The sequence below is a fragment of the Sus scrofa genome, chromosome 6 (assembly GCF_054392235.1).
Source record: "Sus scrofa isolate SSC_HxYL_T2T_F1_AM1 chromosome 6, Sscrofa_HxYL_maternal_Yorkshire_Landrace_v2.0, whole genome shotgun sequence".
Taxonomy (NCBI): Eukaryota; Metazoa; Chordata; class Mammalia; order Artiodactyla; family Suidae; genus Sus; species Sus scrofa.
The window spans coordinates 156623218-156649710 of NC_139388.1; the positions used below are offsets into that span (position 1 = coordinate 156623218).

The 26493-nt window shown below is 37.5% G+C and overlaps 1 protein-coding gene across 18 annotated transcripts in view; it reads left to right on the top strand.

Annotated features, from left to right (window-relative positions):
- C6H1orf87 (chromosome 6 C1orf87 homolog) overlaps positions 1 to 26493 on the top strand; it is a 118491-nt gene that overhangs the window by 71010 nt on the left and 20988 nt on the right. For 9 of the 18 annotated variants that reach the window (XM_084964892.1, XM_084964885.1, XM_084964895.1 and 6 more), the window contains 3 exons: positions 2901 to 3066; positions 10140 to 10237; positions 23326 to 23390. In XM_084964892.1, coding sequence (XP_084821018.1) covers positions 2901 to 3066; positions 10140 to 10237; positions 23326 to 23390 — 329 coding nt within the window. Of the gene's footprint in view, positions 1 to 2876; positions 3067 to 10139; positions 10238 to 23325; positions 23391 to 26493 lie in introns of all 18 variants that reach the window. The other 9 variants (XM_084964894.1, XM_084964887.1, XM_084964897.1 and 6 more) reach the window with 2 other exon arrangements.

A 26493-nucleotide genomic window follows, 5' to 3' on the forward strand; every position in this document is an offset into this window, starting at 1 on the left:
CCTGAAGGGCTCACAGTCCAAAGAAAATGATGCTGCCATGTGGATACACCACTCAGATATCACTCAGAGCAATTGCCCTACTGAGAGCTGGAAAGCCCTAGCAATATTTAATAATTAGAAACCATATACCACACAGTACAGACAGTGAGATTTGGGCCCTGAGAGGTAGTAGATGTTGCATCAGAATACATAGCCACTTATTGGCAGATATGGGTTTTATGAATCCTAAACAGGAAACCTTTCCTGAGCTCTGAACTAGGTTACATCTCTTCTCTTTATGACTCCATAGCCCTTTCCTTTTATAACAGTCATTGTTCTCATAATTACTTATTTGACATTTGAAGCAAGGGATAGTATCTTTCTTGGACAACTCAGTGTCCAGCTTAGTTCTAGCACACTTCTGGAAGATGCTCAATAAATATCTGTGGAATGTAATTGGCACCTCCAGTTATCCAAAGAGTTTTCATTCCTTCACTTGGAGGGATATCTTGATATCTACTGTATAAAAAGCTGCATAAAGAAATCACTTGGGGAGTTCCCATGTGGCTCAGTAGGTTAAGGACCAGGTGTTGTCTCTGTAAGGATGCAGGTTCGATCCCAGGCCTTGTACAGTAAGTTATGGATCCAGCATTGCCCCGAGCTGTGGTATAGGTCACAGCCTCAGCTCAGATCCAGTGTTGCTGTGGTTGTGGTATGGGCCTCAGCTACAGCTCTGATTTGACCCCTAGCCTGGAAAATTTCATATGCCACAGGTGCGGCCATGAAAAGAAAAAAAATCATTTTGAATTCATGTAGAGAAAAAAAAATCATCATGAATTCATCAGAGAAAGTGCTATTCTGTTGTTATGTACAAACAAAACAGTATGTGGAAGAGCAGGGCTGACGGCCTATACAAATTAGTCTCTTTGTTAATTAATGTACTGCTCAGAAAAAGGCCCTCAATGTCAAGTAACGCCTTCCATGGGGCAGCTCTGTGATGTTTAAAAAGCCCCAAGCATCACCAGTGGCAGCAGAAGTGGCAACAGCTCTCATCACCTAAGTTGGACCAGATGAAATAAATTCCTGCAGTAGGTTTTTCTAAGAAACACCACAAGCTGCCATAAATAGGTTCCATATTACACCTGCCCATTCAGTACTCAGTGGGGCCAAAGCCTTATGAATTCCTACCCACAGGAACTGCTATTGCAAGAAAAGGAAAGATGAAGGAAATTTTCTGACTAAAATCTGGGACAGATACATTAGATTGCCAAGGCCATTCTCTATAAGACCCACAGGAAATAGGGTAAAACAGACCCATCTCATGTCTTACAAAGCAGTCTACTAGGGAGGTCAGGCAGGAAACAACAGCCTAAGGAACCAGAAGCCATTGTACCTTGGAGGAAACATTAAGGAAAAGAACAAAGAAGGGACATCATATTGGCATCTTGAAATCAGCCATGAAGGGAGCATTTGCACCATGAAAATTAGTAATGCTTCCAATTAGGGCTTTATCTTGAAGAGCTGGTCACTAAAGATTTACCAGAATGTCACTATTTACATGAGTAGAGGTTGGAGGATGGCTCTTTAGGGAAGTGACACTTAAGTTGAGATGGTGGAAACTAGGAAAAGCTTCACTGTGGACAAGATACTGCAGCTTGCATCTTGAAGGACACATACATTTGTGTGTTAAACGAGTAAACATCTCAATCTAGTTTCATAAAATAAATGACCATTTTTTTAAAAAAACGTAAAAAAAAGATAAAATAATAGAAAAAATAGATTTCAGTATTATGACATTATGGATAATTTCCCAATATGTCCATTGTTAACAGCAAGGTGACTCAGGGAAACAGAGGTACATTGACAAAATTCAATATTTTATTGAGTTGTAGCCCAGTCAAAAATATCAACCCCACTCTTACTTTGTAGGGTTTAATGGAAATAAATATTAGTGCTGAACTTCTAAAAAATGTTTTAATAAATGACTATCACATTTTATCACCCTGTTGTTTTTCACCAATTGTTAAAGTAGCAATAATGTTACATACACCATCTCAATAATTACATACGTTTGCATTCCAGATGGTAAGTAAATAATTATTTCCAGACCTCTTCCAGGTTATCTAGATACAAAGAGCAGAGTCAAGGATAATGCAGGAAGTTCTTCGGGTTCAAGAGTTCCTTCTATATGGAGTTCCCGTCATGGCTCAGTGGTTAACGAATCTGGCTAGGAACCATGAGATTGCGGGTTCAATCCCTGGACTCACTCAGTGGGTTAAAGATCCAGTGTTGCCATGAGCTGTGGTGTAGGTCACAGACATGGCTTGGATCACGGGTTGCTGCGGCTCTGGCATAGGCCAGCAGTTGTATATCCAATTAGACCCCTAGCCAGGGAACAGACATATGCCACGGGTATGGCCCTAGAAAAAGGCAAAAAGACAAAAAAAAGAAAGAAAAAAAAAAGAGAGAGAGAGAGAATAAGAGTTCCCTCTATAGAGGTTCTCTGGTTATAGGGATCTAGCAAGATCTGCTTTGCTTTGCTTGTGGCAATGGACAATTTGGAATTTGATTTGCTATCAGTAATTACCTAGGCTTTAGAAAAGTAAGATCAAGCAGGTAAAGTAAACTATTATGGTTACTTCTAATTTTCTCACCTGGAAAAAAGAGCTAGTGGATTACAAATGTTAGTCTGTATTCTAGTTGAATTAGTTGGTGCCTCTGGAGGAAGAGACTGGCATTCACAAGGGTGGAACAGATCTTAGGTAATCTGTGCCCTCTCCACATGCAGTCCCTTGATGAGGCTGCCTAATGGGTTCTCTAGTTCCACAGTGTATATCACAGGGGAGAGATATGGTATGAAAACACCCAGCAACTTCGAGTGGGTCATCTTTTCACAGCCTTTCTCTTGCCTCTCCAAGCAGTACTGCCCCTCAGGACTCCAGCTCCCAGTCAGATGTGAACAAGAGCCTGCTGGAGATCTTGAAGATGACACTGAGGGCAGCCAAAGGCAAACTCAACATGGAGAACCTCAACCTGAGTTTTCGTAAAGAAGATCACTCGTTCTCCGGCTACTTGCCCCCACCCAAGGTAACCAAATTAGAGTTCAGATTTGTTCACCTCAGAAGGCCACCTCAGGGTATTGGATCTATAGTCAGAAGGCACAGTTGGGATCTGCGTTCTGCCTGTGGGTTACATTACACAATTGTGTGCTTTCTGTGCCCAAGAGGAGAAAAACAAAAGAGAAAAGGAATTTTGAAATATGCAGAATTGGTCCAGGAATTACTTACATTAGGCTATGTTTTATGCTAACAACAGACACTACTACAATGCTTAAAATAATATTTCACAATGGAAAATAAATATTTCTCCAAAGCCAAGTATTCATTTCTCACACCCTCTGCCAGCTTCCCGTGAGGTTATCATGTGATACCCTGTGCCTTAGGGACACCACATTTAGGCACTGATGTGATTAATTGCTGACAGAGATTAGCATGCTGGCACATTAATTAACTGTGCAGATATGTTTCATGAAAAAAGATCCAGAACCATATTGTCTTTAGCCAAACAAACCCCAGTTACGAGGTTACCTTGAATATAAGCAAAATAATAATGACCACTACTACTGCAATTTCACTAACAACTTTCACCACCAAGCTGTACTGAGTTCTTCCTAAGTGCCAAATACTGCACTAAATGCTCTACTTACATTAACTCATTTAACATTTACAAATAAGTACAAAATATAAGTAGAGTTATAATGCCCATTTAATACATTTTTAAAAAAACTGAGTCTCAGGAGTTCCAGTCATGGCTCAGCAGAAATGAATATGACTAGCATTCATGAGGACACAGGTTCGATCCCTGGCCTCCGCTTAGGGGGTTAAGGATCTGGAGTTGCCATGACTGTGGTGTAGGTTGCAGACAAGGCTCAGATCTGGTATTCCTATGGCTGTGGTGTAGACCAGCAGATACAGCTCCAATTCAACCCCTAGACTGGGAACTTCTGTATGCTGTGGGTGCAGCCCTAAAAAGACAAAAAAAAAAAAAAAAAGGTTAAGAATTGAGAGAGGAGTTCCTGTTGTGGCCCAGTGGTTAACGAATACAACTAGGAACCATGAGGTTGTGGGTCCATTCCCTGCCCTGCTCAGTGGGTTAAGGATCCAGCGTTGCCATGAGCTGTGGTTTAGGTCACAGACGCGGCTCGGACCCCGCGTTGCTGTGGCTCTGGCATAGGCCGGTGGCTACAGCTCCGATTAGACCCCTAGCCTGGGAATCTCCATATGCTGCGGGAGCAGCTCAAGGAAAAGGAAAAAAAAAAGAATTGAGAGAGAATTCAAAAGAACAAGCGACCTTTACTAAAGAAGCAAGAACACAGTATGCTGGAAGTGGATTCTTATTGCAGGACAGAAGGAGCTATCTCTGGGCTTTCATTCATACAGTCAACTAACCAACTAGTCAAGGCACGTGACAGTGTGTACGTGTGTGCTTGTGTATTCCATCCATGAGCATTACATATGCAAGCATGTTTCACTAGGAGAGAGAGAACACTAAAAGAGAATCCATACATCATAAATGGCTTTTATTATGTTACTCAAAAGATCAGCAGAAATTGACTTAAGGAACAATTTTTTTGTTAGTAATTTGAAAATACATAACAGCATCAGTGAAGCTGGAATGTTCTCAGATGACACTCATAGAATGGAACATAAATGACTTGAAAATCAAAATAAATTTGCTTAAACTCTTTGAGTCTCAGATTTTCCATCTGGAAAAACTGGGTTCCAAATATCTTCCTCTTGGGTCTATTGTGAGGATTAAGCAAGGTAAGTATTTGAAGGCATTTATTACACTGTCTGATATATGATGCACTCAGTAACTGTTTCCCTTCTTTATTAAAAAAAAAAAGTGGTGAAATTATGCAAAGTAGCCTAAAGAAGGAGTACGTTTTCCAGGGTCCCATGATGGCTACATCGCTCACTGGCTATCACAGCAGGCCCTGAATGTCTTCCCCTCCATAGCTGGCCCTAAAAGCTTAAATTTGTAGTTCATATCCAAAGAAATGGGGCACATTTTTCTTGAAGTTGGTCTGCCTCTCATGAGCCATCTGGTGTCTCTTAAAGACATCTGGAACTCACTCAAAGTATATTACAGTTCTGGGAAGCATGAAAAATAGAATTCTGTTTCCCCAGAACCTGAGACAAATTGAGGCTCAACAGACATTGGACATGGCAGGCAGCAGCAATTGTACCCCAGTGTCCTTGTTCCTAGACACAGAACTTCAGAGTAGACTGAGAATGGCCACCTTAGTTGGAAAGGTTTCTCTTTTTGATCTGTAATTCTAAATCTATTCAGGGTACAGGGGAGAGAATCACAGACTTCCTTAAGTTTATCATGAAGTCTATGTAGCTTGTGCCCAGAGAAGGAAGAAAGCACATTCTCACAGCCAACATTTCAGAGGGCTTAGAGCTCATCCGTGGCTATTCTAATACAAAAATGCAGTTTTTAAGGGTGATCTATGTGTCTTGTCACTCAAATCAATGGCATTGTCACCATTCTCAAAGAACAGTATAAAAACATGTCTCATATCTGTCATCCTCATTCTATGGACTCACTCATTCTTTTCCTCTATCATGCCTGTGATGCAATGACGGTTCAGAAAGCACTCCTGAGGCAACATGGATCCACATACATTTCTTTGTTAACTTCCCTGGTCCTTATTCTAGTCCACCAGAGGTTGAATAGTCTGTAGAACCTAAGAAGTTTCTAAGCATGCAGGCTCAGTTTAACACTTAAACATAGTCTATATTCTTTACCTCTTGAACTCATCTTCTTTCCACTCTGCATAACAACCTCCTCCCAAACAATTCCCAGATCCTTCTACCAGGAGAAGCTGGCTAGAACACAGGTTGCTCTACCTCTTTGCTTGATTTTTATGCAACTTCCTCATTATCATCAAGAGGGAGTCCCGTTACCAAGGAAACTGAACTTGTGAAACTGAAGTGCATTCCTGTGGCAACACTACAACTATGACACTAGTTTACCAAGTGACCAGAACTGTAAGACATTCTTTTACAGTTTTCCTGGCTTCTTTTTTCTGTATTTAGTTGCTTCTATATCATTACATTCTACCATAAAACTATAGATGATTTCTACTAGCTTCGAACCATTCCCTTCTTCCAATGATCAATATGGCATATTTATTCTTGCATTCCACCTATTGATCATTCAGTGTTCTGGGAAGTGTGATAATGCACTGAGGATAATACACTATGAGTTCATTTCCAGAGTTCTCTAGGAGTTCAGGGAAGAGGTAATAGTTTAAACATCTTACACCTCTATATGACAAATGCAGTGATGGCAGTTTAGAACACAGAGAACCTCACCCAAAAATCCAGAGGGGTTGATGAAAATACTGAATCTTAGAGAACATATGACTTTGGCAAAGAATTGGGGCAGAGGCAGAGAAAGGGACAGGAAAGGTGTTCTAAGTAAAAGGTGCAATGAGAAACGTCACTGAAATGAGAGAGGATAAAGATAATTGAGGGACTGCAAGTCATATGTATAGGCAGGACACAGTAAATGTGTGCTGGCTGGGGATGGTGGGGGATGCCTCTCAGGTTAATATTAGAATGGAAAGTAAGAAGCAGTTTCTGAAGGATCTTCCTGAAGAATGTGAGTGAATTTTATCCTTATGCCCCAATGGAATCATCGGCAGGTATTCAGCAAGTGAATGATATGATCAAATTTGAAATTTGAGAAGAGCACTCTAATATAAAATGGAAAATTAGAGACCAAGAGAATCTTTAAAAGGCTGTTCCAGTAATTCAAGCAAGAAATTAGGAGGATTTAAACCAGGTCAGTAATAGGAGGAATGGCACTACTAAGAAGTAGAAAAGTAGGTCTTAGAGACTTAACCAGACGCAGGTCCTGAAATAAGAGGAATCAAAAATGACTCCTGTTTCTGGCTTCATCAACTTTGTAGATAGTGGTCCCATTCTCTGAGATATGACATAGAAAAGGAGTAGATTGGGGAGGTAAAGGAAAGGATGATGAGTTCAGTTCTGAACATGTTGCTGTAGGTTGAGAGATTACAGCGAAATAATGATTTAAGAGTCTTCAATATGCAGTGGAAGCCTTGGGGGTAATTAGGATTACTCAAAGACATAATTGAAAAAATGGAAGGTTGAAGAGGGCACTCATTGTTAAGATGTAGATAGATGAAGACAAACCAAGAAAGGAAACTAAAAATAAAAGAAACATTGGAGTTGTCAAGAAAACCAAGAGAAGAGATTTATAGAAGGATGGCACAATCAGCCATGTCACATGCTGCAAAAAGATCATCTATAATCAGGACTGAAATATATTCATTAAATTTGAAACTCCAGAGGTTACTAGTGACCTGGGAAACACAATTTAAGTAGCATGATGGGGTAAAATGCAGATGGAACCATAAATGGAAAGGAAGTTGAGAGAGCATATGTGCATCATTCTTTCAAGGAGCAGTTTGAGGAAATGAATATTTTTTTTCACATGTCATTTTCTAAACAACACAGACATTTTATTTACATTTGATTTTCTAAATGTCCTTATTAAACAGAAGAAACTACACATAATCAAATGTTTTCTTATTGAACAAGGGTCATAAGAATGAATACTTTAAAAGTAGTCAAAGAATTTAAAGTTATTGCTTTAAAGGATTTTAAAAATAATACTGGATAACACTAAATTGCCAGGATTTTTTGGTAGATGTTTCTATTGCTCTTCTACAACTGTCAGCAGTCAGTTCTGAACTATCAATCAATCTGCTTCCAGGAACCCTGATGTACTATTTCTAATGTGCTGTTCATTTAGCCTGGAGCAAAACTCAGTGTTGCCAGAAGTAAATAAACTGTTTTCAGAATAACCTTTTAATATTGATGCTTAAAAATACATTAATATGTTCTAATCCTGAGGATAAGTCAATTCTTATTTGTAGAGTAAAACAGCATAATGTGACAAATTTCCCCCTCCTCTCTCCGTTTTTTGCAATTTCTGCTCAAACATATTCCACTCTTCAATATCTTCAACTCATTCATTCATTCATCCCTCATTCATCCATGTATTCATTTATTCAATAATTATTTTTCAGCACTGTGCTCAGCAATAGTGATAGGAAAACTAAAGAAATACAATTCCAGCCCTCAGAAAACAACCGTCTTTCAGAGAAGCTCTAATGAATAGATATTTACTGCCCAGCCTGGAACAGGACATAAAATTATATAATAAAATGAATAATGTCAAAACACATGAAGTTTCTAAAAAGCACCACGCTCTTTCTCATCATTATTTACACGTTTTTCTTCTGCCTGGAATTCTCCCTAACCTCTTATTCTTCTGGCAAGTTGTTATTCATTATTTCACGTTTCAAATTGATCTTTTTCCTTCCCTGAGATACTCCTCTATACCTAGTAAGTAACGTGCAAATTTTGAACCTAAGTTGATTGTTTGTTTCTTTCCATAAAGACAGATGAAGACTAGCTTTTTGTCACTGTATTAAAATCTAAATTATATGATTATTCAAGTATGGTCAGACCATCAGATCAGGAGGTTGTTACCACTGAAAAGACAGTTTGTTGCTCACAGTTCCCAAGAGGAGGGGCCCAGCATACCACAGAAGCCACATAGAGAAGCACCAGGTGGGTCAGGTGGCAGAGATGATAGGGGGAAATGTGGGCAGAGCCTTTACTTTGGAGTGGGTGAGGCAGGGTAAGCAGGCTTAGGATTTGCTAGTTTGAATAATTTCAATGGTCACAGAGGCCATTCCTAGTTGCCTAGTACTTGGCCCTGGAATAGTTAGGACAGGGAAATAGTGGCCCAAGTGTGAAAGCCTCAATAAAGGAAGTAGTTGGTTTGCAGAAAAAGACACACATTCACACCAGTCTTCCACTGTCCGTAGGAATTGGCTAGCCCTGGGAGGGTCAATCCAGGGTCAGCAGGGCCCAGATGTCAAAGCATCAGAGCAAAATGGTGTCCTTAATATTGTCACTATGTGAACATCCTCTCAACATAATAATAGTAGCTATGATTCGTCCAAACACTAAATTAGACATTTCTTTTCTTCTTTCTTTGCCCCTTCCTCTCTTCTTTCCCTCCTCCTTCATTCCTTCTGTTCCGTCTCTTCCTCTCTCTCCTCTTGTTCACTGGCTTCCCCTTCCCTCTTTTCCTTTCTGCTCCTCTCTTCTCTCTTTCCTCTATCTCCCTTCTTCTTCCTTTTCTCTCCTTCTTTTCTTCATTTCAACAAATATTAAGCAAGTGTCTACTAAAATCCAGGCACTATTCTTACTGCTTATTTCTCCTGAAAAGTAGAAAATACAAGTCTTGGACTGTCGTAGACAATGTAATTGGGCATAAAAAGATTTGGTAACTTTCTGAGGTCAAACAAATCACAAGCAGCATATCTAGTGTTCAAGCATATCTAGTTTTACTCTTAAGGCTCTATGATTAAACATTACACTAAACGTACATACTATCACAACCCTACAACCCTGACATGTTTGAATCTAAGTATCACCCACCAATTTGAGAACTGAATTGGTTTGTCAGACCCAGAAAACAGTAAGTACTCAGGAAACTGCAGCAACACTTCATTCACCCATCCAACAAATATTAATTGAGCATTTGGTTTCTAGATTAAGTTCCATCATTTATTAACTATGTGACATTGACATTGAAAAAGTCATTTAGTCTCTCTAAGTCTAGAGTTCCTCATATATAAAATGTAGATAGTAATAATAACCTTACTAAACTTATAACCTTATAATGCAACAAGTTTCTTTGGTAAATCAAGGTAGATGTACAAAAGTACTTTGCAATTTACATATATAATAAGTGTGATAATTTCTAGGCCTTGACTCTCCATTCTACGGCTGACAGAAATGAAAGATCTGCATTCCAAAGTTCAGTGGCTTCTGAGTAATGAATTATACCTCTGTGCCAAGCAAATAAGAATTTGCTGTTGATGACCATTTAGTTGGAAATTCTTGCCCTGAATGGTATCCTAATGGTGTAATGTATTCCCGGTTATTAATTCTTTGCCAAAATCATATAAGTTCTAATTATGGGGGGGAAATTCAATTCTTAATTTCATTATATTAAAATTTCAAATATTTTCTTATTTGCAGGTCAGGGCTATTTGTGGGAAACATGGATTATATTTGACTTTGAGCCTTCTGGAGACATTGCTTAACCATCAAGATCTGGGTTACCAAGGTGAAATAAAGTAAGTTAATTTATTTTTTATTCACATGGTCCTTTATTAGTATACCAAACACAGAGATCTGTCTTTAGGCTAGAAGTTTTATGTGTGAAGCAATCAATTTTTTCACCTAAAGACATAATAAAGAATGTTTGCTTATACTAAGACCAAAATATGCTTTTGGCCATAGAAAAACAAAAGCAGTAAATTTCCACTTCCAGCTATTGCAGACTCTCAAGAATCAGATTTACCATTCCACCTTAAACAGCAAAAAAATATATATAAAGCAGTACTTTTCAGACTTCGGACATCAGGCAGCACAGAGAAGGAATTGAGGTAAGCTCAGTTTACCGAACAAGAAAAGGGATTCCAAACTAGTCTCAGGATCCTCCTTGAGCTAATAAGTATGAAGTTCAGGAAGGTGAAAAATGCACTGTACAAAGTAGTAGAGAGGAGAGATTTCCCCAAAGAGTTCTTCCTGGAGACTTCCAAAGAGTTACCCTTGAGTATTATGTAAAGACTTGTTAATGTATGCACTTGAGTAAATTAAGTCTGGGGTCGGGGGGGGGGAACAGAAGAAAAATGTGGAAAATATTTTAAATCTCACACAGAGTTGGGAATAGTTCATATTTCCACCAATCTGAAAGGAACACATGTGGCATTGATTAGAGTCCTCAGAAGAGCATTGTGTTATAGTGGTGCCTAATGCATTGGAAACTAGAGTCTCACTCATAAGGGGAAAAGACAAATAGAAAGAAAAGAGTGTTGAAAAAAATACTGGCTGTAATTTTTCCAAATTTGAAAAAAACTATTATAAAGTCATGGACCTAAGAAGCTTAATGAACTTCAAATAAAAGCAATTTGAAGTAAGCCATACCAAGGCTCATTATAATCAGGTTGCTTAAACTAACAGTAAATTAAAAACCTTAAATGTGCAAGATAAAATGACAAATTATGAAGATAAAAAATACAACAGATTTATCATTATAAACAATGTGAGTAATAAAACAGTGCAACAATATACTTAAAGTACTGAAGGAAGAAACTATCAATCTGGAATTCTATATCCAGCAAAACTATCTTTAAAAAACCTAACGGGAATTAAGATTTTTTTCCACATATACAAAGGATGAGAGAATCCATAACCATCAGAGCAGCACTACAAGAAATATTAAAAGAAGTCCTCAGGGAGAACAAAAGTAATCATTTTGAATATATACAAAGAAATGAAAAGTATTAGAGAAGAGTAAGTGGAATAATCACATTTAAATACTAAGAATAGATGGGGGGTGGGGAGAGGAAAAGAAACAGAAGAGATAGAAAATAAATATGAATGAAAATGATAGATTTAAACCCAATCATATCAATAATTACAGTAAGTATCAATGATTCAAATGCACCAATTAAACAAGATCCAACTAAATGCAGTCTGGAATGAATCCCTTTAAATTATAAAAACAGACACACTAAAAGTAAGAGGATGGAGAGTGATATACCATAACTAACTCTAATGAAAATAAAGCTGGGGTGATTGCATTAAAGTTAGACACATTAGATTCTAAATCAAGAGATACTGCCAGAAATTTAATCATCAAGAAGACATACAAACCTAAATGTCCATGTGCTTAATAATGTACCTTCAAGTTAAATGAAGTAAAAACATAAAATTGGAAGGAGAAATAGACAAATTCACAATTAGGCTCAGTGGCTGATGAATCCAACTAGGAACCATGAGGTTGCAGGTTCGATCCCTGGCCTTACTCAGTGGGTTAAGGATCCGGCATTGTGGTGAGCTGTCATGTAGGTCGAAGACGCAGCTTGGATCTGGTGTTGCTGTGGCTGTGATGTACGCTGGAGGCTACAGCTCCTATTAGACCCCTAGCCTTGGAACCTCCATATGTGGCGGGTGCAGCCCTAAATAGACAAAAGACAAAAAAAAAAAAAAATTCACAATTATAGTTGGAGAATTCAACATCTTTCTGTCAGTAATTGATTGTTTAAAAGTAGATAGAAAATCAGTAAGAACATAGAATGCTTGGACTATATTATCAGTTAACTTGAGGTAAGTGGCACACAATACAGATTCCTTTTAAGTGTACATTAAATATTTAAAAGATAAACCCTATTCTGAGCTACAAAATAAATATTAGTAAGTTTACGATGATAAATCATATAAAATAATTTTCTGGCCACAAAAGAATTAAATTATAAATCAAAAACAAAGTAAAACCCTGGAAATCTCCAAACAATATGAAACTAAACAATACACTTATAAATAACGAATGGTCAAAGAAGAAATCACAATGGAGAATCGGACAATATTTTGAACTGAATTAAAATGCAAATACAACATACCAGTAATCTTTGTCTTTTTTCTTTTCCTCACATTTCATATCCAATCCATTGGTAATCCATTAGTAAATCAATTCTATTTTGAGAATATGTCCAGAATTTGGTCCCTTTCATTACCTCTATCTTTACTTACCTACACCCCACCCAAGCTACCATTATCTTTTATCCGGATTACTATAATGGCCTCATAACTGAATTCTGTTTCTCCTTGTCCCTAGTTGATTCTTAATACAGCAGCTTCAATGACCTATTAAAACTTAAAAAAAGTTGTCATTGTTCTGCTCATGACACTGCAGGTACACCTTGTTTCACTTGAAGGAAAAAAAATCAAAGCCCTTAAAAAGGTTCTATATTTCTATCTGACCTGCCTTCCATCACTTCTCTGGCTCCATCTACAGCTTCCTTTGTTCATTCTGTTCCAGTCACACTGTTCTCCTGCCTTCCTCAGACATACCACGCAGACATCCATCTTAGCACCTATCTCCTGGGGGAGTCCTCAACCTAGAATGTTCTTTTCCCATTTATCTTCATGCTAACTCCTTCACCTTCTTTAAATTTTTGTCCAAATATCACCTTGCCTATGAGCCCTACACCAAACACTATTTAAATTGTAGTGCCCCCACCTTTTCTTCCCCTTCACCTGCTTTCCTTTTGTTTTCTTCTATACACTTGTAAGCTTTTAATGTATTAGACAATTTGATGATATATGATGTTTATTGTTGTTATTGGTCAATCTCTAATAAACTATAGACTATATTGCTATAGTACAGGCAGAATATTTGTTTTATTTATTGATATATCCCAAGTGTCTAGAGAAGGGCTTGCCATATAGTAGGTATTTGATAAATATTTATGGAATTGATCTAAACTAAAAGAATAAAGTCTCAAAATCCTCTGAAGGATGCAAATATATGAGAATTATGCCTAATCCCTAGCTTATGGTCAAAATGAAGAAGGCCTTCCCTAACTATCTCATCAAAAGCATGTTCTTTGTGCTATATTCTCTCTTAGCATTCAGTAATTTTCTTTCCTACCACTTATCACTATTTCTAATTATGTATTTATTTATGCAATTTGTTAATTTAACATCTAGATAATGATCTCCATGCTAGCAAGGATCATGACACATTATATTACAACAACTTGTACGCCAATACTTGGCACATGGTAGGTACACAGTAAATATCTGATTAATCCATTCATTAATTTAACAAATATTTATTGAGTGCCTACTGTATACCAATCACTAGTCCTTGGGAATATGGATATGAATACAAGCTTTCCTCATGAAGCTTGTATTCTAATGTTAAAGAGAAATTATAAATAAAGTGATAAAAGCAATACAGAAAAACAGTGATAAAAGCAATACAGAAATAAAAGCAATACAGAAAAGCAATACAGAGTGATAAAAGCAACACAGAAAAACAAAGTATAAACATTATGGGGAACATCAAGTGATAAATAAATGATGATAAGAGACTGAGCCTAGCCAATGAATTGCCACTAGACCAGTTTTGGACATGAGAGTTTTCCTTCTCTAAAATCTTGGAGGTGGTTGGGTGAAGATGACGGAGGTGGTTAAAAAAAAAGCAAAAAAGTGGGCTAAAAACAGAGTAGAAAATCAATAAGCTAAAATTGAGAGTCCTAAAAGGCACCAGTGTAAAAGGAGAAAGTGCAAGTATCAGAGTTCACACTATACTGAGTTTACTTGATTACAAGTTGGGGTCCAGAACCAAGATTCCAGGAGTCAGAGATATGAGAATAAGAGTGTATGGGGAACGAATGAGGTTAGGCTAGTTACAATTACATCCATAGTCTCAATTTTCCACTCTTTAATGTGTATATCAGAGAAGCATACTGATTTTTTTATTCACCTATTTTTGACCTTTGAATGTTCAAGGACATCAAAACCTTGAGACTGATGAAGAATTGCATTTATAAGTGATAAACCTGTTTCATCCTTAAATAGTCATTGGCTAAAGCTTCTTCTGTTGAATTAAATCCATTCTGTTAAGGGCTTTGTATGCAAACCTATGTTCTTAAGAGATTAAATATGCAATTTAGACACATTTTAGAAGCTGAATGCACGAATCATTATTTTAGTACATATTGTCCATTAATCTGTTGTTCAATTGGGAACCCATTTGGAATGTGGCTGCTTGCTAATTAGCAAGATTCTAGTGCTAAGCTGCTTCCTGATTAAATGTCCTTTAGAATCAATAAAACATCAGGAGGGATTATGGTGACGTGGGATTAGCCCCATATAACCAAATAAAATGAGTTGTGTTCTTTTCTTAAACTGTCACGTTGCAAGAGCTGATGAGAGGAGCAATTTCAAGAATGCTGCTGCAAAATTGTGTGTGTGTGTGTGTGTGTGTGTGCGTGCGCGCACGCGCACGCACACACACATTTGTTTTAACATCAAGATTTTGTTTTTTGCCATTCGCCTACCAATTAACAGAAACATTAGTGAATGAATGCCAGGGTAAGGCGATTCTGAGAAAGACTTGATTACAATTTCAAATCTCTACTCTGAATCACCCTTATGTAAAATGAGTTCAGGTTGTGTTGGATGGAAATTATTATCCTAGTTCTTGGCCAGGAACATGTAAGTCAGAATTAGCATTTAATGTTTCTGTGTGACTTTGCAATAAATGGTAATTAAGGAGGGCAGAGAGAGAACAGGAGGCAAACTAATACTCTAAAATTGTATTGGCAAAATTAAATGCTTCAAACCCAGTTTAAAACATAGGCACACAAGCCAAACTGTGTCGGGGGAGGGGATAAATAATGAAGCTGCTATGGAAGCTTGGTAAATAAAGCGGTGCATTTGACACAGCCCCAAGTAGAATTTATCATACACATCTGGCCCATTATTGGGAGTGCAATTAGGTTGAAAAAGACTGGCTTGATAATCCCAGGAACAACCAGAGGATTTTAGGAGATAAAGGAAACATGAGGTGTTTGATTCAGCAATTACTTTTTAATGGGAATAGGAACAATGTTAAGCAGTGAGCTATTAAAAATGGGGTATGGATCTGCCCATTAGTTGGGTCTTAGAAACCAGATCTGGCTTGTAAGAGTTAATTCCAATCTTCTCTTTGAGAGCTCGTAACTCATATAGGGTAAGAATTCTTATAATAATATTCCTAATAAAGTAACTATAATTACTAATAGCCAACATTTATATAGTGCTTACTATATTCTAGGCAATGTTAAGTGCTTTATAAATATTAACTCTTTTAATCCTTGCACATACCCCATGAGATCGGAACCATTATTTTTCAAATGAGGACGCTTAGGCACAGAGAGGTTAAAACCAGTACATTACCAATAAATGAATTCATCAATAAGGCTAAGTCCCATGCAGGCTCTCTAGCTTGGGGTCTTGGCTTTTAGTATACTATACCAACTCTCCTACAAGCCTTGTGAAACTTAAAGGCTTATAGGATAGTGGCTAGGCACATGGGCTTTAGGCAAACTACCTGTATTCCATAGCAAGCTCTACCCTTGGGCTTGGTGCTGAACACAGTTCTGGATTTGAGGGGCTAAGTATCTCTCTGCCCTAGGACCCAGGAGAAGTGTAGGATATGCATACAAAAGTGAGGAGACTTTTAAGTTGCAGGGCTTGCAGGTTTAGTACCTCCAATACCCCTTTAGCCCCCATCCATGCAAGAAACGCAGAATGAGCTCCTGGATCACATAGGCCTGGATGAAAATCCCAACACTGAAAAGCACTAGCTTTGAGAATTTGGACAAATCACTCATTTCTCCACCTATAAAATGTAAAAAAAAGAATCCTTTTGTCTAGATTTGAGAGCTTATCAGCTATGTATCATGGAAGGGCTGTGCTTCTCACCATTACCTGAAAGGCGAGAAGAATACAATACAGGCTACCTGGTTAAGTAGGTGAAAGCAAAGAAAGATGGTGCAGCTGGATGAGCTTTTCAGAAGCTGAGATAAAAAACAACCAAAATAACTTCCTGAGTCAAGGTCAAAAGGACTGATGCATGTGCACCTAATAAGAGCAGGTATAGGGCTAAATGCTGTGCACAGTTTATTTCATACTCCCAGTTGCCCAATGAGTTAACCTTTTTTTACACCCACTTCATAGATGAGTAAAATGAAGTTCAGAGTCCTTAAGTAAACTGTCCCAAAAATTTGGATTCTTTAAATATTTGTTCCTATTACAGACTTAATTATATCCTCCCCTAAATTAATATGTTGAATCCCTAACCCCCAGCCCTTGAAATAAATGGTTTGAAGATAAGGTCTTGAAATAAATGGTTAAACTGAGGCCATTAGAGTGAGCCCTAATACAGTCTTACTGGTGTTCTTATAAAAAGAGGAAATATGAACACAGCAAGAGACACCAAGGAGAGGCTCACACAGAGAAAAACCATGTGAGAACACAGCCACAGGCAAACCAAGGAGAAGCCTCAGAAGAAGCCAAACCTACTGAAACCTTGATCTTGAACTTCTAGTCTCCAGAAATGTGAGAAAATAAAATTTCTGTTGTTTAAGTCACCCAGTTTGTGGTGTCTTTTGTTATAGCAGCCTGAGCAAACTATATATCCCCTGTAGGCCAACAGTCTCCTCCATAGTCTTCTTTCTACCCGCCTCTCTTCTTAGCATTTTTTCTGTGCCTATGCAGAGAGCACAACTCCTAGGAGTGACAGAGAAGTAAGTTGGGGTGAGGAGGGCCCTAATGGCTAAAACTGGCTGTGGTGTTTGCATCTGGTGAAATATAATTCCTACAAATGTAAAGTCATGTAGGTTGGGGCAGAAAGAGGAGATCTCTGGTAGTTGTACATGTTGAGGAATATGTAAAAATTGAATCTACCGAAACCTCAATTAAATAGAAATGGGATATCATAGGGGGAGCTCTCATGCCCCGCAATGAATATTAGAGCCCAACAGGAAGAAGAAAGACTCCTTTCCCACAACCCCCCACCCCAGCAAGGACTCAGGCAATGAGAAGCCAATGACACTGTGTTTTCTGTAGCCCTCCCAATTCCCTTTTCCTTTCTACAAAGTGTTCTTTTCCCCTTGCTGTGAAGGGGACATAAACACAGCTCACTGTGGTTGCAGGCCTCAGATTATAATTCTCGACTGATCTTGAATAAATGCATCTTTGTTAGAGAAATTTCTTGCAGTCTGTTTCAGGTCAACGAGTGCACCCATTATGACATATGACACCAATTTAGTGTCTAATATCCAACAGGTGTGGTGAAAAGATCCCACCTCTGAGGTGCACCCAACTGAGGAGCACCAGGCAAAAGGCTGAGGAGCATCAACCATTGAGAGTTGTCACTCACCCCTTAACTGAGAGCTGAATGAGCAGTAAGTAGGGCCAAGGGAAACCTTTGCAACTCATCTGAATATGAATTGCTCCTCATTTGACATGGAATAAAGAGAAAACCCTAACATATGAGGCCTAATTTTAAAAAAATACTGCAGAACACAGGAATGACTTTTGTGACTCAGTCATTAACAAACCCACCTAGGATCCATGAGGTTGCAGGTTCAATGCCTGACCTCAATTAGTAGGTTAAGGATCTGATGTTGCCATGAGCTGTTGTGTAGGTCGCAGACATGGCTCAGATCCCGTGTTGCTGTGGCTATGGCGTAGGCCAGCAGCTATAGCTCTAATTTGACCCATAGCCTGGAAACTTCCGTATGCCATGAGTGTGGCCCTAAAAAGAAAAAATAATAATAATAATTTAAAAATAAAAAAATTAAAAATACTGCAGAACAGAGAGAGGTAATCATGATCCCAGGGACTCTAAATAAAAACAAACTTTTGAAAATGATTTGCTCTAGAAAACATTTAGAAAGCCATTGGTGTTCTCTATAGGATGTAAAGAGGTATATCATTGCTGAAACGGATTGGAAAGTAGCAAGTGTAATGAGATTAAAAGGCTATTAAAATGAAATGTAAACATCACTAAAGTGAACATGAAATTAAAGGGAACTTGGTGAAACATGGATAGTTGCAAGGAAACTGAAACTTCTACAGCAGAATGAAGAGGTAACCATTTGATGATGGATGTTAACTAGACTTGTTGCTGTCATTTTGCAGTATATACATATATAGAATCATTATGTTGTACACCTGAAACTAATATGTTATATATCAATTGTATCTCAATTAAAAATTATAAGACAAGGCAATCTGAATATTGCTGGATATTTAATGGTATTAACATATTACAATATCACTTACATGTGGAATTAAAATATGGTACAATGAACCTATCCACAAAACAGAAATAGATTCATGGACATAGAGAACAGAATTGTGGTTGCCAAGGGGGTGGGGGAAGGGAGAGGGATGGCCTAAGAGTTGGGGTTAGTAGATGCAAACTATTAAATTTAGAGATTTAGAGTGGATAAACAACAAAATCCTACTATACAGCACAGGGAACTATATCCAGTCTCCTGGGATAGACCATGATGGAAAAGAATATAAAAAATATAAACCCATGGGACCTAATCAAACTGAAAAGCTTTTGCACAGCAAAGGAAACCAAAAAGAAAACAAAAAGACAACTTACAGATGGGAGAAAATAGTTTCAAATGATGCAACCGACAAGGGCTTAATCTCTAGAATATATAAACAACTTATACAACCCAACAGCAAAAAAGCCAATCAATCAATGGAAAAATGGGCAAAAGACCTGAACAGACATTTCTCCAAAGAAGATATACAGATGGCCAACAAACCCATGAAAAAATGTTCAACATCGCTGATTATAAGAGAAATGCAAATCAAAACTACCATGAGATACCACCTCACACCAGTCAGAATGGCCATCATTAATAAATCCACAAATAACAACTGCTGGAGGGGCTGTGGAGAAAAGCGAACCCTCCTCTACTGTTGGTGGGAATGTAAACTGGTACAGCCACTATGGAGAACACTATGGAGATACCTTAGAAATCTATACATAGAACTTCCATATGACCCTGCAATCCAACTCTTGGGCATCTATCCAGACAAAACTCTACTTAAAAGAGACACGTGCACCCGCATGTTCATTGCAGCACTATTCACAATAGCCAGGACATGGAAACAATCCAAATGTCCATCGACAGATGATTGGATTCGGAAGATGTGGTATATATACACAATGGAATACCACTCAGCCATAAAAAAGAATGACATAATGCCATTTGCAGCAACATGGATGGAACTAGAGAATCTCATACTGAGTGAAATAAGCCAGAAAAAGACAAATACCATATGATATCACTTATAACTGGAATCTAATATCCAGCACAAATGAACATCTCCTCAGAAAAGAAAATCATGGACTTGGAGAAGAGACTTGTGGCTGCCTGATGGGAGGGGGAGGGAGTGGGAGGGATCGGGAGCTTGGGTTTATCAAACACAACTTAGAATAGATCTACAAGGAGATCCTGCTGAATAGCATTGAGAACTTTGTCTAGATACTCATGTTGCAACAGAACAAATGGTTGGGGAAAAAATGTAATTGTAATGTGTACATGTAAGGATAACCTGACCCCCTTGCTGTACAGTGGGAAAATAAAAAAATTATAAAAAAAGGAAAAAAATTATATGTATATATATATATATGTATATATATATGTATATATATATATATATATATATAAAATTATACATATATATATATGAGGTACTTTTCCATACAGCAGAACTTGGCACAACATTGTAAATCACCTATACTTTAATAAAAAAATTTAAAGACATTTGCATTAAACATTTAGGTCACCAAACCTTTCCTATGAAGGGTCAGATAGTAAATATATTGGGCTTTGTGGATCTATAGCCTGTTGCAACTATTAAATTATGTCATTGTATCATGAAGCCAAAAATAACAGAGAATAAACTGTTCTGGTTGTGTTTTAAAAAAATATCATTTACCAAAAAAAGATAGCCATAAATCAATAAACAACAAAATTAACACTAGAGGAAATCTAGTGCAGAATGTCAAACTTGAGAGGTTTTACAAAACCTAGAGGAAAAAAGCAAAAAAGAAAAATGAAAAAGGATAATAGAGATAGAAAAATACAGATTGAACCTAAGAGGCCTTGATATTATTGAACAAGGAACTAGAAGAACTGGACAAGAAGTAAAACCAAAAGTCACAACTGAAGAAATTTGTAGAGATAGGAAAAGAGGAAAAAGCTTCTGTATACAGACTGAAAAGAATTCACTATGATCTAAGCTAAATTAAGAATAAAAAAAAAGTATCCATGTCTACCGTGACAAAGCTTCTGTGCTACAGAGCAAAAATTAGATAAGTATGCAGGTCAAAATGAAATAAAACTAAACCAAAGCAAATAAACAACAAAAAATTATAAATAATAATAAATATCAATAATAAATATCAGAATGCATTGGAGTCATGTTCATGGAATTCCAAAGGGGGAAAAATATAACTGAAACCAAGTTATATTACATTCAAGTGTAAAGCCATAGAGTACAGTGGTTAAAGCGCAAGATTTGAAGTTAGACAGACAGGGTTTAAATCCTGGCTGCCCCATTGATCAGCTTGTCCTTGGGAAAGTCCTTACATGTCTCACAGGGTGGTTGTCTCAATTAAATTAGAGAATGCACACTAAGTACTCAGAATGGCTCACTAAAGCCCATTTTAACTTAAATTTGGACAAAGATAGAATTTAAACTCATATCTGTCTGAATCTAGAATTTAGATTCCTTCTTTCCTGACCTCTCTGGCTTAACATGAGAAGTTTGGCACTTGCTTCTCTGATTAAAAACAAACATTATAGTGCTTGCCATGGCAACAAGAACCCATCATCACGTTGAAGTTGACAATGTCTCTTAGAAGCTCCCAGAGTAATGGAGAGTATGGAATATATTTTATTAGATGATCTTAAGGATTTCACCGGTCACATAAGTCCTCTACACCATTTAAATCAGGCAGTGTCCAAGTTCAATACTTAGAAAAATTGCCTGCAATTCCTCTCCCCTACTATCAGTAAATATTCAAGAAGGGACAGGAGAGTTTCTTGTACCATTTTGTCCAGAGCCCTTGCCACAGATTTGCTAACTCCTAACAGCTCTGAAAAATAAACGTTATGCAATTTGGAAATATCAGTCTAGGTTTTGCTTCTGTTGTGTTATTCAACAGGTCAGAAGATCCTGCAGCCATTAGCCTAGCCCTTCTAAGAGGAGGGAATTGCAGGAAGTATAGAAAAGATACTTCTGCAGTTCATTTCCATATCTCTGCTTAGATTGGATCTTTGTATGTTTGCTAATATTCCTTGAAAGTACTACTTCTCCAACTTTCTTTTCCTTGTCTAGCCCTTCAGCAGCTGATAGAGTCATCAGCTTATGTAGCCTGATGTTCTGCATACCTGTCTTATTCTTGTCCCCTTATCTATTCTTGTACCCAAAGTGACATGAAGCTCTGGAGGTCATATTTCTATACTAATCAAAGAAATTTTCTGATTTCTGATGCCATTTATAGAAAAAAAAGCTTTATGAGGTATAAGCAAAACAAACTAGTTACATATTAATGAGTCATTTGAAGAGAATAAAATCACATGACATTAAAAGTCTCCTAGAAAACCCAGGACATTCTGACAGTTGGCTCTTTATATTTGCTTGACTTCTGATGGGCAAATAGGTGATGGAAATTCTTATCAGTTGCAGTTTGGTTACTAGCAACAGAAACTGTCTTTTGATAATATCAGCAAAGAAAATGTTTTGAAAAGATATGTAGTCACACACAAAATTAGGGGTAAATGAAACTTCAGGAAGCACCAGAAACAAAAATTAATCAGAGACACACAGACAGAGACAGAGAGTGGGAGAAAGTGAAGAAGGGAGGGAAAGGTGGATGGGGAAAGTGATAGAAGATTAATTAGACAAGGTGGGTCACAACATTGGCTAGGGAAGGGTATGGGACATTGGTTATAGCCTGATACCCTCCAGAGAAATATGTTTATGTGTAAATAGAGTGTGGATGCTAGTCAGTCAAATATAACTGGTTTTCACTACCAAAGGCATTCCAAAAGTACCTGTAAGCTTTAAATGACTCCCTGATTGTCACATGCCTACACATTGTTCAAGGCAATTTCTGCTTCTGCTTGGGGACTTCATTAAAGATTGTTTATTTGCCCTCAGCACCCATATCTATCCCCTTCTATGTTCTTCCCTGTGTTGTAATACTTCCCATACTTGGGAAAGCTTAAAACATTTCCAAACCTCCCTTGACACTGAGGTTCTGGAATTGATTTAAGTTCCATCATTGAGATGTAATTGCACGAGACTTGAAAGGCGGGAAGAGTGGAGAGAGGGGCAGGGACATTTTAAGCATTTATTGTAATTTTCCTGCAGTAGTAGCAACTCCAGACCTTGGCAGGCAGCAGTTTTTCCAATGACCAGAATGTACTTCATACCACCTAGTCACTAAACTCATGGTCAGGGGCAACTGAGACATCAGCCAGAATTTCCTTCAGTTCCCTGGACTCTGGACTACATCTACTGAGGTTAACCCTTAGCCCAGCAGCAGACACCAATCTCCATTCTACTAGTCCCTGCAGTAATTTTGAGTGCACCTAATTTCCCACATTAAAGCCATCTCTATTAGAGATACCTAAAGTAGTTTCTGTTTCCTTCATTGTACCCTAAATAATGCAGGCATCAAAAAACTTTAATATCACTATCTATATAAACTTTAAGTTTCATTGCACATTCTCCCAAAATTCTTACATTGATCACCAATATTTTTTCTTCTCTTGTACAGATGGCAGAATTTTGTTAAGTTGTTGAGCAGAGCTTCCTCTGAGTTGTCACCTGATTTACCTACAGGTAAGTTTGGTTATTTTGTTCTTCTAGAGACCTGTCATTTCCCAGAGCTATTGTTAACTCTTCTGCTTAACCCCACTGGTTTGCTTGTTGGGTTTTACCTCATTGCTCCCATAAATGTAAATGTCTCATCAATGAAGAAAAAATAGAGTGAAGTTGCCTTAATGGCTATTCTTCATGTCATTTGGATCATAAAAGGCATAATTCTCCAAGCTGTTTTATACTGTGAAGCATTCTCTAGTGAAAGCCTTTTAAGATGAAAGCAGCACACTTATAAAAGTTGATATCATTTATTAGAATTTTAGTGGCACAGTCCCTTAAATCTAGGAATCCTGCAGCTGGGTACTTATCTTTATTTCTTTCTATTTTTTTGGTGGGGTGTATACCCACAGCATATGGAATTTCGCAGGGCTAAGGGTGGAATCAGAGCTGCAGCTGCTGGCCTATACCATAGTCACAGGAATGCCAGATCCAGGTGGCATCTGTGACATGCACCACAACTCATAGCAATGCCAGATCCTTAACCCACTGAGCAGGGCCAGGGATTGAACCCATGTCCTCATGGATACTAGCTAGGTTCATTACCACAGAGCCACAATGGGAACTTCAGGGACTTATCTTTCTAATATCACATTCAAAAGCTCTCTAAGATTTATATATATTTATGTATATTCATACATGTGTTTATATTTATTTATATTTGTATATATGTTTAGCAATTTTTGTACATGTTTTAAAAAATGGAAACAATGAAAATATCCTTCTGGGATTATTTAATTAAATTACAGGATATCCAGTTGATAAAACTACGCTGATGTAAAATAATATGGCTGGTCTGACACAGAAACATTTCCAAAACATTATTATTAAGTGAAATGATAACGATGAATTCCACGCAATATTTAGCAATTAGCAAGTATTAAATATGACAGGTGAAAAAATATGCATTGATATTCATCTGTTGTTGCAATTTCTTTATTTACTATGTCCATCAACCACTTACTCATTACCCTTTGGATCAAAATACAAGATACTGAGAGTCTGAGGGGAGGAGTAGTATATCAGTTTTCATTTCAGCAGAGACACAGAAACTTCACCACGTACTTCAAACAGAGAATTTATAGCAGAGGATCAAGGGATTGGTTACATCAGAATCAGAAGACTGAAAGATCAAAAAGAGAATGCTGATTGTGTTTATTTCCCTAGGACATTTGCCTTATCAAAGTGCCACAAACTGGGTGGCTTAAAGTAGTAAAAATTTCTTTCTCTCATGTTTCTGGAACTAGAATTCTGAAATCACGGTGTCGGGAGGGCCATGCTCCCTTCTTAAGGCTCTAGGAAAGACTCTTTCCTTGACTCTTACAGCTTCTGGAGGCCTCAGACTTTCCTTGACTTATGGTTGCATAACTGCAACCATATCTCTATGTCTAAATCCCCTTTGCCTTTTCTGTACAAAGACACTACTATTCATTCAATGCAGGGCCCACCCAAGTCCAGAACAACATCATCCTAACTTGATTAAATATAAAAATACATTGTTTCCAAACAGCATCACATCAGTAGTTTTCAGTGGTACCTGTGTTGATGGACACAATTCAACCCATTACCATGAGCTAACCCAGAGATTAGTAACTGTGGGAAGCAGCTATTGTCCTTAGGGATAAAGGAACACAGAGAAAGGCATGCTATTAGCAGGACCTAGGATCTCATGGGGCGATTATGAGTCTGACAAACAAAAAATTTTAGGCAACATTATACTCTACAGAGTAACAGGAGTGTGGTGCTATTGTTGCCAAATTGTGATAGCCTGATGCTTACTGAGAAACTTAATGTCTTGGTCTCTTCCCATTTCTATATTGCTAGACCTATGATTACTAAATGCTCTAAGGCACCAAATGGGCTGTTTTACTTACTTGTTCTCTAGCCCCACCGGTGTCATAAAAGGGAAAAATGGATGTTATAAGAAACTAAAGACAGAAACTCATTTGGGATGCATAGAACTGTGAATTTTCTCATTCCCATTTTCATTCAAAGATTCTATGATAATCTGATTAAAATTACTAATTTTTATATATACTGGCTCATATTATAAACTTCATCACATTTGGAATCTCAAAAATCCTGTGAACTTGGTTTTTTTTTTTTTTTGTATTTTGCCATTTCTTGGGCTGCTCCCGCGGTATATGGAGGTTCCAGGCTAGGGGTCGAATCGGAGCTGTAGCCACCGGCCTACACCAGAGCCACAGCTACGCGGGATCCAAGCCACATCTGCAACCTACACCACAGCTCACCACAATGCCGGATCCTTAACGCACTGAGCAAGGCCAGGGATTGAACCCACAACCTCATGGTTTCTAGTTGGATTCGTTAACCACTGAGCCATGATGGGAACTTCTGAACTTGTTTTTAATGTAAATATGATTGTCACACAAATACTTAATATCTGTAACTTAGACTAAGGACTAGAATGGACCGCTTGGAAAAATCAACTAGAAGACTAGATAAAATACAAAATAATATGTTTTGAGGCTATTATTTGGAATTCAAATTGAACAAGACAGAAGGAAGGAAAAACCTCTTTGTGGAAGAAGTTATAAAATCTCTAGAATTATCCATGCAATTATCCATATAATTATATTTATTATCATTTAATTAAAAATGATCGGTAATGACACAAAACAGATATGAATTTTCCAATAACTATAATATGTTTGAGAAAATGGATAAGATGGAGAATTTTCAGCAAATAATTTGAATCTATAAAAACAATCAAATGGGATATCTAGAACTAAAAAATACAAAAATTAAATTAAAAAATAGATAGGTTTAATAGAATATCAAGCATAGCTAAAGAGAGGTTTAGCAAACTGAAATATTATTTAGTAGAAAATATCTAGATTGAAGCAAGAATGAGAAAATACAATGGAATATACAAGAAAGTGTATAAGAGACATGGGAAATTGCGACAGTATCCAACATACATGTAATGAAGTCATATAAGGATAGGAAAGAGAGAATAGAGCTGAAGTGATTATTTGAAGAAATTATGCCTGAAAATTTTCCAAAAGTGATAAAATATCTTAAGCCACAGATCCAAGAAATGATA